Genomic DNA, 13,009 nt, shown 5'->3' with positions numbered 1-13,009 from the left:
GCAATAACTTGACATCGCATCATTTGAAAGACATTTCCAGGAGATGCTTTAGATAACACAGTTCCCTTTATAAATTTACTCCACTATTTGCTTTGGGTCAGAAATATGAAGCTTAATTACTAAAAGTATAACTATAATTTATCCCTGTCCTGATGGCAGGTGGAGCTCTATACAAAACACACTAAAAAAAAAAGGACCTGACAAAAACCATAGTGTAAGCATGTCAAAACAAGAGTCTAAAATGATTAAAGATACACAGGAAAAAATGGAAGTCAGAAAAAAAAATACATCTTGCTGAAAACTTTCAGGTTTCTCATGAATGAATGATGGAACTGGCATTCAAAGCTATGAAATATATGGGACTAGAAGAGAGATTACAAATAGCCAAAATTAAAACCTATATATGCTCAGATTTGTATATAAAATAGAGATTTCTAAAAAATTATACAGAAAAGGCAGTAGAAACAGGAAGTGATTTTGCAAAACTAAGCATGAAATGACATTGGACTGGAGAAAATGTGAATTTTTTTATAACACTTTGTCTCAAAATGGATTTTGGGATGGAGCTTATTTATGCTGTTTTTTATTTTCCTTTTTTTTAATAAGAGCAAATAAAATCCATATTTACATTAAAAAAAATTTAAAGGCAGAAGCATGTTTCTTTCATATCCTAATCTGGAATCTGGAAAATGCACAGCTTCCTCTTAACAAATCTTGTTTGCCTCAAATACAAAATCAGAGACCTCTCACTGATAGGCATTAATACTTCTCCAAGACTGCTGTTCCTCTACTTGTCATGCATCTACATTTGAATGGATCCCAAAAAGCAAAGAGGAAGGATAATTCTAAGCACAACTGAAATAAAGGGCTTTTCCTTTTTGGTATGCAAATAGGAAAGGTGGAGTATGGGGGGGGCAGCTGACCAGTGGAGCAGAGATTACCGAAGATTTGATTGATTGATGGTGTGGACATCTTGGCCCTGGTAGGCCAGAAACCATGAGAACTTCAGACAGAGATCTGAGAGAGCAAGGAAAAGGAATGTTGTGTTTTATTTTAAGGTAGTCATGTGAGACTGCACCTGTAAAGATTGTAGTTAAGCAATATTGATAAGAAACATAAACAATGTGGTTATTGCTTGGCAGTGGAAAATTCTATGCAAGGCTGTAAGACTGGATCACCTGAGCCCTGTAATCAATAAATCAACTTCATCATTGGCATTCCCTGGAGTCCCATCTCTGAACCGCCGACAGTGGAGAGGTACAGTGTCTCCATATTGTGAAAACTTGGGATGAGACCTGGAGGCTAACAAGCAGTTACCAATGCAGGGGATTTTATTTCCCTTGGAATGTTTTCAAAAGGTTCTTTTCAGAAAAGAATAGCATACTTGTTATGCAGAAGAAGCTGCTCCTAGAAGATATCTTTATTCTTAAAGGGAGGGTGGTGAGAGAAATGAAGCAAAGTATCCCTTGTAGTCATGAAAAAGCAGCAATAACAGCCCATTACTGTGATGTTCAATGCACTTTGGCCAATTCTGACATTGGATTTTTGTAGAAAACAAACTAAAAATATTATTTGGCTGACTATCTAAAAGCAAGTTTTAAAGATAAATTCTAAAATGAGTTCACTGGAAAAATAAAAATAAATAAACCCAAAAGAACAAAAAAGGTATATAATTCAACCAATTTAAAAGTGTTTCTCAAACACAAGAGAATACTTCAAGAATTATGAACAGAGAGACTATAAGAGACAGAGGATTTTTCCCAATTATTCAAGCGCAAGGATTTCATGTAATAATTTATTATTTGCTAAGTGTTGTGATGTCTGAAGTCTGAAAAAGTAATCAATACATACATACAGATATGCACACATATATGCAAATCTTACCTTAGCCAGAGGCTGAGATTTGGTGTTATTCAATTTTTTATCTAGAAGTTCAAATGCTTTCATCCGTCCAAAAGACCAACCACCATATCTGGTAGTAGAAATTAAAGTAACGAACAGTTATCTGCCTTAAGCTTTGCAGTTTTCTTGCAAGGGTAAAGTTGAGATAGCTACACTAATGCTTTATTTTTTCAACTGAAAGCAAAATTTCACCCCTCACAACCCCCTTCTTTGTTAAAAAGGAGGGGAACAATATAGTTTTTAATCAGATGAATATTACTGGCTTTTTTCCAGCAGAGGTATTCCCTTAGATAAGAATTTTTGTTTTCTTAAAGCTGAAATTGAGCAATGGGAAGGGTTGTGAGCAAATGAGGTATTGCTGACTTCCAGAAGCATCTTAAACAGCTTTATTTCTTTCTAAACCATTCATATACGAGCTCAAATCTTTCATCCAAAGATGCTTACCTCTATGTATATAAAATCAGATGCACCTTATTTTAATACATAAGTGGCTAACACTTCCTTCTCCTTGATAAAAGCATACATGGTCTAATATTTCCACTTACATTATCAGCAGTGGTTGAGTTGTAAAGGCATATAAGTAAACTTCACAACACAGCAGATAATCTCTGTTGCTTATATCACATAATATGCAGTACTGCCAGGGGCATACCAGCCCTTCTTACTTGAAAGAAAATATTAATTGAAGCATATCCACCTTTATTTGATTGAGTCTCTGAGGAATGGAAATTATATTGTTCACCTGGTTTAGCTATGCATCTCTGAGATGCTGAAATAACTCACTACGTGGAAGAAACTCCAGAGTATGCCTCAAGATAATCATCATGCAGCTGCTGGAGGAAGTTCTGAGATGTGACCACCGAGGGTCTTTCATGTTATCTTGAACAGCAGCTTGACTCTACACGTTGATAACAATCACCAGACAAAGACAACTTATATTCTCCATGACAAATGTCTATGCTTTGGACCAGAAAGGACTGTGGAGTTCATACACAAGGGATAAACAAAGGCTAGATATTTTATGGTTACCTTGTTTTGCTGGAAGACCTCACTAAATACTCTTCCACAGGGAACCCTGAAAGATTATACAAAATATGTCCTTTCTTATTCTTTACATAGGGAGCAGAGGTATTAAAACTTGGGCATATCTGAAAAAAAGTATACATAAAATAAGTAAAGCACTTTTTAAAAACAGTGGCACTATATTTAGCTTTATTTTTTTTATTTTTATGTAGATTTTACAGCATTTTTTTTTAACTGGATTTGCCTTTCTCAGCTTTAACAGATTTTCAATAAATTATGAATAGTTTTATGTTTATAAGGCAACTCAAATGGTTGTGCCACCTACATGTTAGAAATTCCTTTGATTTCTCTTGCAGCCCTGTCAGTCAGTTTGTTTTGAAAACATCAAAACTTGTATGTAAGTTTAGGAAAGTTTACAGCAATGAAAAAGGCAAGACTCCTTTTTATTTGTTTTTCCTGAGAAGAAACACAAAATAGGCACCAGATAAATATGAGATGAAAACAAAATTCTAATTAATGTTATAAGCTTCTAAAAATTTCATTGATAAACTGCAGAGAAGAATAAAGGAAAATGTCCTCTAATGATTCAGTGGGACATTCTCACAACCACAGAAAAAGTGACAGATATTAGACTCAATTATCTCAGAAGCTTTACAAAGTACTTTATGCCCATCAACTGAAAAATTTTAATGTTTATTTGACATCTCAACCCTACAGAAAATAAAAATTCACTCTCAAAGATTGCTCTTACATAGCTCACAGACAGAAGTTCTGCCTCCACTGTCAAGTGAGTTCTTTCAGTTTTTATGGTTAATAGACCTCTCCCTGTGAAAATTCCCATTTGTATTTTATTCAGCCTTCTTGTATTTTAAGTCTCTTTAGTATTAGAGACAAACTTATTCCTTGTCCAGAAAAGTAAAAAACCAAGTTTCCTACTTCCATTTCTCCCAAAACTTTATTGCTGTATTTTATATGCAACTCTTACTCTAAATCATTATACATTTATAAACAAAAGATATGGATGCTAAATTCTGACAGTGCCTGTACATATTACAGGCCGCACAGCTTCTCAGGCTGGGCCTGAGAAAGTAGTCTGGGAAAGACATAAGAAAGAATTAAAACAATCCTCAGGGACACAAAACAACCTTGCAGGTGTTGTTATGTGTTCCTTGTTTTCCTTGCAGGAGAAAGTCAGGGGGGTGGTGAACCCCACTGACCAATGATGGTAATGTAGCAGTTTACTAACCAATAAGAGTTTCCTTTCTGTACTTTCCACGTATCTGTCTATAAAGCAGGCCTGCAAGCAATAAACTAAAGGATCCTCTTGTTCTGACTCCCTCGAGAGTCTGTGTCGTTCCTTCCAGCCGTTCCCAATCGGAACGACAAAAAGATACTTTTTTAATAGGATATTCCCTTTTGGGGAAATAAATTGGTCACCTCAGACACGATTTCATATTTTTGTTTCTTACTCGGAGCAAATCAGCAGAAAAAAAGGTCAGAAATTCATTATATTTTTCAAAATCCAGCATTTCTTGAAGCCTGTTGTATTTGTTGAAATCCAAAATCTAAACCAAAAGCAAACTCTAACAATTAAATCTCATTTATTTGTAAATTACATGGTGGGTTCTACCAGCCAGGTTCACCTACTCTTCCTTTTCAAAGTAGGTAGTCTTCCAGATGTTATGGAAATATTACATTTTAACCTTGTTTTACATGGCAATTTTTCTTAATCAGAGTACTATAACATATTTAAAGTAAATTGCATCTTCTGAAAACAGTTAAGCTGTCTCTGATGCTGTTATTTCAGATCAATCTATGTAGCCATTTCTAGTGCACACATATGTTCATATAGATAAAGAAGAAATTTTCATTAGGTGAAACAGAAGTAAATCTTCAGTCATTACAAAGTCAGACCTGTGAGGATTTATTTCCTCATCACTTTCACCAGCCCTTCAAAAACAGTAGCCAAGAAATTCAAGGTAATATACACACAGATACTTTTTACATATATAAGTAAATAAAAAAATTACATACCTCCTGTTCAGACACACATCTGCATGAATCTTGAGGTGATTCCATCTGCCAGCATGAATTATTCTTTCTAAGGGGAATCAACATAATAAAATTATAACTAGCAAATGAAAGAAATATGTCACTTAACAGAAGAAATCCAGAGAATAATGAGCTGATCTGACATGCTGAACACTTTTCAACAGAATTTCAACAGAATGACTAGGTTGGAAGAGACCTCCAAGATCACCAAGTCCAACCCATGCCCTAATACCACAATTAGACTCTGGCACTGAGTGCCACATCCATTCTTTTTTTAAACACATCCAGAGATTTTGACTCCACCACCTCCCCAGGCAGACCATTCCAGTACTTTATCACTCTTTCCATAAAAAACTTTTTCCTAATATCCAGCCTATGTTTCCCTTGACACAGCTTTATACTGTGTCTTCTCGTTCTATCAGTTGCTGCCTGGAGAAAGAGACCAACCCCACCTGACTACAACCATCTGTCCAGAAGTTGTAGAGAGTGATAAGGTCACCTCTGAGTCTCCTTTCCTCCAGGCAAAACAACCCCAGCTCCCTCAGCCATTCCTCACAGGGCTTGTGTTCCAAGTCCTTCACCAGCCTTGTTGCCTCATCTGGATGCGTTCAAGCGTCTCAACATCCTTCCCAAACTGAGGGCCCAGAACTGGACACAGCACTCAAGGTGAGGCCTCATCAGTGTCAAGTACAGGGGAAGAATGACCTCCCTGCTCGTGCTGGCCACACTATTCCTGATCCAGACCAGGATGCTGCTGGCCTTCTTGGCCACCAGGGCACACTGCTGGCTCATGTTCAGCCGGCTGTCACCAGTACCCCCAGGTCCCTTCCTGCCTGGGCACTGTCCAGCCACACTATCCTCAGGCTATAATGTTACAGGGAGTTATTGTGGCCAAAACGCAGGACTCAGAACTTGGACATATTAAACTTCATCCCACTGGACTCTGCCCATCCATCCAACCATGCCAGGTATCTCTGCAGTTCCCCCCTCCCTTCCAATAGATCAACACATACTCTCAGTTTAGTCTGCAAATTTACTAATGAATGACCTCAGCATTTAATCACAACAGAAGCTGTGTCTAGAGTGATACTAATTTTACTCATTTTTATAAAAATTGATTTATTAAAAATATTTATATAGGCATCAAATGGACTTCATGTCTCATATTCGCAGCAATTATTAAAGCATGGTCACCACTGTATTCCTGAATTTGGAAATCTAGAATGCTTCCTAACAAGTATTTGCCTATTTGTCTTTTCATCCGATAAAAATGATATGGATATATCATTTGGATATATCCATATGGATATATCAAATATGGATACCATATTTGGATATATGGATATATGGATACCATATGGATACCGGCTTGATCAAAATCATCCTGAAATTAAAGAGAAAATTGCCACAGACTTTTAAGCTGTATGGATCACATCTTTAACAGTAAATGCTATTTTATTCTTCACCTGGATGCCAGGTCCTTTACCAGAAGCCATTTGTTACTAACTCCATACTGCTAAAAAAAAGCCTAAGATAATCTGTTACACAGAAAGAAAATAAATAAATAAATAAATAAATAAATAAATAAATATTCAATATTTAAATTAAGGAAATAGTTACATTAGTTACAATTACCCATGTTGTGAATGTGTGCATGTGTGGTCCCAATCAGAGAAATGTCCCAGTAGAACCTGAGAAAGTTTTCCTAGGTTATCATCTTCAGTGCTGTTCAAAGAGGGCCATAGGGATATAAAGAGTGCAGGGGAAAGAAAAATTAAAAAAAAACAAAAAAGAAAAGAAATAAAGACCTGTTAAAACATCTAGCTCTATTAACCTTCAGTCTCAAGGTTCTATGTATTTTCCAATAAATTAAAAGACTATAAAATCCATGCATAGGAAATACACCAAAATAATCTTGTTTCAAGAAACTCTATGTGAACATGTAAAGAAAATTCATTACAATATTGGCTAAATGAATCTCAACATTTACCCATAAGCATCCTTCTCCTTATAATCATGCATTCCTAGTGGATGGCACTGCTGAAGTGTTTTTATGCTTATAAAATAAATTTATTTAAAAATTCAAACAGCATCTTGTTAGGTTCATCTGCATATTTTCACAGTAGAGAAAGTGATCTATATATGTGCTTAGCACTCTATACAGATTAATTCTATAGATACCACACATTAAAAATAAATAATCTAGCTGGTTTCAAAGCTGAACATACAGAAATCAGGTTGAGTAAGAAGAGCAGCAGGTTTTGTAAATACTGTGTGGCATTTTCAAACTCAATAATTGTTTTGAGAAAATAACTTCAGACCTAAGCAATTTTATAAAATGAAGAATGCAAAACCTTGTTCAAATACACTTGTTCATTTACATATAAATGGTCATGGCTAGTACTGATTTGAGTTCAATCTTCTCCAAAGTCTTTGCCCTTTCCTCCAGAAAATCCTTGACACAAAGCTTTTCTAATTTTGTCTTTCCCTTAAAACAATCTATAAAAGTGTACTAAACATCTAAAAAAACCCCCACCTATCTACTGTAAAAAGTAACTTATCATTCTTTCTAGAATACAAGTCTTTAAAATAGGAGAGCTCAAGGGTAAAGGTCCCAGAACCCTGGATACTGATGATGATGGATGAGCCCTTTACCTAAAGAAGGATTCTGCATTGTTGTAAAGTCTTGGTGTCAGCTTGAGAGAGGGATAATCAATAGCAAGCGGCTTCACACTAAACAAGGCCATTGCCAGTGCAACAAAGAGGACAGGCAGCAGCACATTTGATAGGCTTCCTCTCCAGTCTCGCCTTGTATGGTGAAACCTCTTCATCAGAAGGGCAACAATCTGTGTGAGAACAAGGTGGGCTCCACACACACTCGAGGCTCCCGCAAGTGAAATATCTAAGTGAGACAAACAACCTCTTTACAAACAAGGAAAACCAAATTGAATTTTCATGTACTACATTGTCAAATATAAAATATAACAGTTTTTTAGTGCTAATAAATCAAACTCCATGAACCTAGCATGTTCTCCTGAATGAATAGCCCCATGTGATAACACTTCAAAGTATAACCAATTAACCCTTCCTATGAGGGAAAACAGATATTCAGTTAACATATCTCTATAGCTTCCCATGTACAGCTAATGACTTACTGAATACTATTTTCCCTAGGTATTCTCTATGGTCCTGCACTTGTTCAACTATTCCTTGTGTATTGCCACCTTTGCTCCTGGACAAATTGCTCTGAAAAACATACCCTGTATTAGCACTAATGTCTTGATCTACCTTGACTGGAATCAGTGGCAACTTTTTCACGGAAATTCAATTGATCCTCTTCAGAACATCACAGTTGCCAGGCACATAGATTCTCATAAAAGCATTCCCTTCATTTCCCTTCTCATATTGGACTAATAAAATTTTCATATTTGCTAGTCATTCAGTTTTCAGAGCTCATGTGCTGTCCTTCAGATTCACATGGGAGTGTGTCCACAGCTTATTAACATCTCACAAATCAGTCAGTTTCCCAATAGACTCTCTCTTAATTTTTTATTTCATTGTTCTCTGTCAGACACTTGTGAATCACACCACTCTGCCTCCATTTTAGCCCCTAATGCCTTCCAGGTATGTGCAGAGTCTTATCAAACTCTGTTGCCTGTGGCCTTGCTCAATTGAATGTCCTTCAACCTCTTTCCTTCCTCACAGCATAGCAGTGTCTGGCAGACTTGCTACCACAGGTATTAGTACTGTAGGAAGACTGAATAGCCTGTACATTATAGTGCTCAAAGTCATGCTATAATTTATGAACACTTGTGATTTGCCTCTTATTACCTTCCCTTCTGCATATTGAGAACACTCTAACCAGCATTTCCATGTTCCATTTTTAAACAGCTATGTGTATGGAAGTTCCCAAATAACCTCAAATGAATTGTCCTTCTCTTAGAACAGTTTTTTTCTGAGTTAACAGAATTTTAGTCTCAGACCCTTTGCATTGTTCTAACGGTATTTTTAGCCAAGTGAGGCAAACAGGGAGAAAAATTAATCAGATAATAAACCAAACTTCTGACCATGGTCATTGAACAAAACAGCTCTAATTCTGCACTTGTTACTTCAGTGCATACAGGTTAATCACTTTCAGTCCCTGGGAAGGTCACAAATCAAATTCTCTAGAAATAAAACCCAGATATGAAGAACAATAAATAGCCAGGAATAAACATGATATATGTAAATTCTGTTAAATGAGAGCTCAGCATGAATACAGGACTGGTTGGGTGAATAAAGGATGAGCAGTATAAACAGTTTATTTTGATTTAACAAAGCCTGTGACATGGTCTCCCAGAGTCAAATGTGGTGTGGAGGACAACAAGGACCACTGGCTGGACTGACAGGCCCTGAAGGCTGAGAACAGGGATACCAGATACATCTGGGGAGCAGTTGGTTAGTTAGGGTGCCCTTCAGGGGCAAAGATGAGCAAAACACTGCCTAACAGTACCTTTTAACACAGATGTGTGTGCATACCAGCACCTGGAGGGGATCCACCCTGTTTGGGGTCATCTTTATATCAGGCACTGGGGACAAGGAGAACCTCCAGGCAGCAGAAGCAGCTCTATGGCAGCACCTAAGAACCCTAGTGGCATCAGGGAGCAAAAGCTCTGCTCAGGGGAAGGACAAGCTGCAACAGACACCAGCTAGTACCTGGGAAACTCTGATATCATAAATGAGGAAAATAAATTTCACTGTGAAGTAAACAATCAGAACTCAAGGCCAGCCTGGAAATTGCACTAAGTAATCTGCTCTTGACCTGCTTGACGTGCATTCTCAACATTAATGATCTCTGATTTTAACAGACTGTAATTAACTTTAATTAATTTGGGGATTATCTGGGGGGGAGGGGGAAGGAGGGAAATTTCAGTTTTTATTCCTTTAGCTCCACAACCAGATGTTATTTCATTTTTCCCCAGAAAATCCCATGGAACAGAAATTATTTTTAAGACGTTCTAATCACAGCCGTAGCTTGCTAATTTGACAGCTAACACAAATGGGATTTAAGGTTTTGAATCTGTGGTGAGAAAAAGTAGCTTCAAAATTCAGATTGTGATTCAGCTTTCAAGTGCCATAATCAAGCAGGGCTACATTTTAGGCTTGGGAATTTTTATTCTGTAAATTGGAGTAGGAGGAGAAGACATTCTTCTTAAGAATTTTTTTTTTTAAGGAAACATCTTAGGAATGTATTAAGTTCTTCATATTATCCTGGTAAGACTCCCAGTAGTCATCACAATACAGAAATTGAGGCACTCAGAAAAATTTTCAAAGTAAGAGTGTTTTTAGACTATAACACATCCAGTAAGTTCTTCCACCTTAAATTCCCTGAAAAGTATACCATCTCTCATTTATCTAAGTAGCAAAATGCCAGAAAAGAAGCACATGATTAGGTATTTTCTGTAGTCCCAGATCTGCTTATAGGTCATTAGCATGAGATGTGATTGAAAGAATCTTCAAAATATTTGACCCTTTGAATCTCTGAAAGAAACTATAACATCTGCTTTCTGGGGACAGAAAGGGAAATCAGAACTGCCATTCCTTCTTTTTTCTTGACAAACAGAGCAGAGAAATTATAACAATTCAGAATGCCAAAGGAAGGGAAACTGTCACCATGAATATAAATAATTTTCCATTTTGTCCAATATCCTGACTCTTACTCAACATTCATAATGGCAATGATCCAAGACACTTCCCAAGAAGATGCAACAAACCATTATTGTGAATGTTTGACGGTTTGATTCAGGTACTTCTTTTTTTTTAAAGTAATTTATCTTTTCTAAAACCTCATATGCTTATTGTTTAAAAATGAAAAGGATGCCAAACATCTTTCTGAATTATCTTAAATTTCCATCCTTGTGACTTTGAATTCTATCATTTCTTTATGTTTCAGGTACAAAACAAAATTCTTTACTTTTCTTAAAATTTATTCTATATGTTGATACTGGATGGACTCAAATCTTGCTTTAGGAGACAGGTTATAGAAGTTTTCAATCCATCTTCTGCATAAATAATCTCAACCTTTCACTCTCCTCTTATAAAAATCTTTAGAGTCCTACTACTTTGCTACTTGTCTCAAGTCCTCACATTAATACTGTACCAGTCTCAAGATATAATGTGTTCAATGCAGCTGTCCATCAGATGTGGAAACACTGTTGATGTATACAATAGTATTATATATTATTGTACTGATCAATTTGTTTTCTTTATGCATCATACAGTGCATATGCAGTGGTATGTATATATCTGACTGCAGCCACAGTGAAAAGTAGCCTGCATTGTGTTGGAGTCTGGAATACAGAGTGTGTGCCCTTGTTTCTGATACTTAGTTCTAAGATCCAGAAAAACACTGAATTTCATATAATATGAAATTCATGAGCATGTTTTCATGGTGATACATGAAAACAACTGTTAAAATTAGATAGAAAAAGCTAAAAGTGTGTGTAGATTAGAAAGTTTTCTTAAATCAAATTTTCTGGGTGAAAAAGTTAGTTTAGAGAACAGGAGACAAGATGGAGGATTTAGGGTATTGTCTCTTGTCCCTTCTTCTTTCTTCATGTTCTTCTCCTAGAGGTTTTTGGGTAATAGTAAGTGATTGGACAGAAAATGCCGCAGTGCAGCACATAGGTGAAGGCTCATTGCGTCATTAAGAAAAATAATATTCGTGCCTATTGTTAATTGGATAAAAATAGGCATAAAGATAAAAGAACTGTGTAGTTCAGGGCCATTTTGTGCTATCGGGCATAGGATGAGCCACAAGGCCTTGTTGTACCATCAGAAGAAAGAAATGTACCAGATTGTAAAGAATTATCCTTGTGCAGCCAGCCTGGAGAGACCTGCCAAGTTTTGTGATGACCTTCTAATAAACATGAGAAACAAGATTCTAACGAGCTCGGGAGTTTTCTTCAAAACTAGAGAACTGATATAAGCAGGGCTCCCCACGAGGGAGGATCCCAAAAGAATTCGGTCCAAAGGAGGCTGAGAAATACAGGAAGAGAAAGGAAAATACAGAAGAAATGCAGCAGAATCAGAGAAAGAGAAAAAGGATTTTTTAGAGGAAAGTTACACATTGGGCTTTCTATAATAGACTCAATACAGCTTTCAAGATTCCCAAGGTATTAAATCACTCCTTCAACTAGAACCTACAGAATTAATATTTGCTTCATAAAGCTTGTAAGTAATTCACCACCTACATCTGGTATCTCTGGTTTGTCAGGATGCATAAACTCAGCATAGATTCATGGGATAACAGCTGCTGATTATCACTGAGAGTCATAAAGGCTAGAAGAAAAGACCAGACAATCTCTCTGTTATAAAGACAATTTCATGCAGAAAGCTTATGAAAATATCCTCATTAATAATTTAGTTCATAGAATTCAAAACCTGGCCCAAGCGTTAGAAGCTGTCTTGCTTGACTTACAATTGCAATTATCCACCAGAAGTGCAATTATGTTCACAATTAACTTGTAATTCCCAATTCATCTAGACTCCTTTGTATAACAGAAAATACTTTTACTAGTTTCTAATACATATAGGTTAATATTAGGGAAACAGAATAGGTCCTAAAATCCAGAAACTAAGATTATTAAAATCCTTGCCTATAGACTAGTGTAGAATTAGGAGCAGAAACAATTATTGTAAAAGTCTCTAAAACTTGGTATTAGATGGACTTTTTCTCCTGTATTTTTCACTTCTAGAAAACAATGTAATTCTAATCTTTTTTTTCATGGTGCAGAAGGAAAGATGGGCTATGCAGTAGATAAATTAACAGCCAGGAGCATACATTTTCAATTCTATTTCTGTTACTTTGGCATTTAGACAAGTAATTTAGAAGAGGTCCATATTTTGGGAAGGTAATATTGGAACTGCAATACCCTGGCAAAACACTTGAGCTACCTCATATGAAACTCGCATTCATTGGCTTATCATAAGTTTTGTGCCAACAAGTAGTTCTAAGCTGAGCAAGTGAACTGACATCATTCTGCATTTCAGC

General features: G+C 36.4%; 1 protein-coding gene across 1 annotated transcript in view; it reads right to left on the bottom strand.

Moving 5' to 3' along the window:
• The window catches only part of ABCA13 (ATP binding cassette subfamily A member 13), a 202,523-nt gene that overhangs the window by 73,482 nt on the left and 116,032 nt on the right, over window positions 1–13,009 (bottom strand). Inside the window, exons 33-37 of the mRNA XM_033519359.1 lie at window positions 7,633–7,879; window positions 6,613–6,702; window positions 4,960–5,026; window positions 2,932–3,050; window positions 1,885–1,972 (exon numbers count right to left, since the gene is read on the bottom strand). Of these exons, the coding sequence (XP_033375250.1) occupies window positions 1,885–1,972; window positions 2,932–3,050; window positions 4,960–5,026; window positions 6,613–6,702; window positions 7,633–7,879 (611 nt within the window). The remainder of the gene's footprint in view (window positions 1–1,884; window positions 1,973–2,931; window positions 3,051–4,959; window positions 5,027–6,612; window positions 6,703–7,632; window positions 7,880–13,009) is intronic.

This window comes from Parus major, chromosome 2 (assembly GCF_001522545.3).
Source record: "Parus major isolate Abel chromosome 2, Parus_major1.1, whole genome shotgun sequence".
NCBI classification, from domain to species: Eukaryota; Metazoa; Chordata; class Aves; order Passeriformes; family Paridae; genus Parus; species Parus major.
Note: the sequence above shows the minus strand (reverse complement) of the source record. Positions and strands in the feature narration are given on the sequence as shown.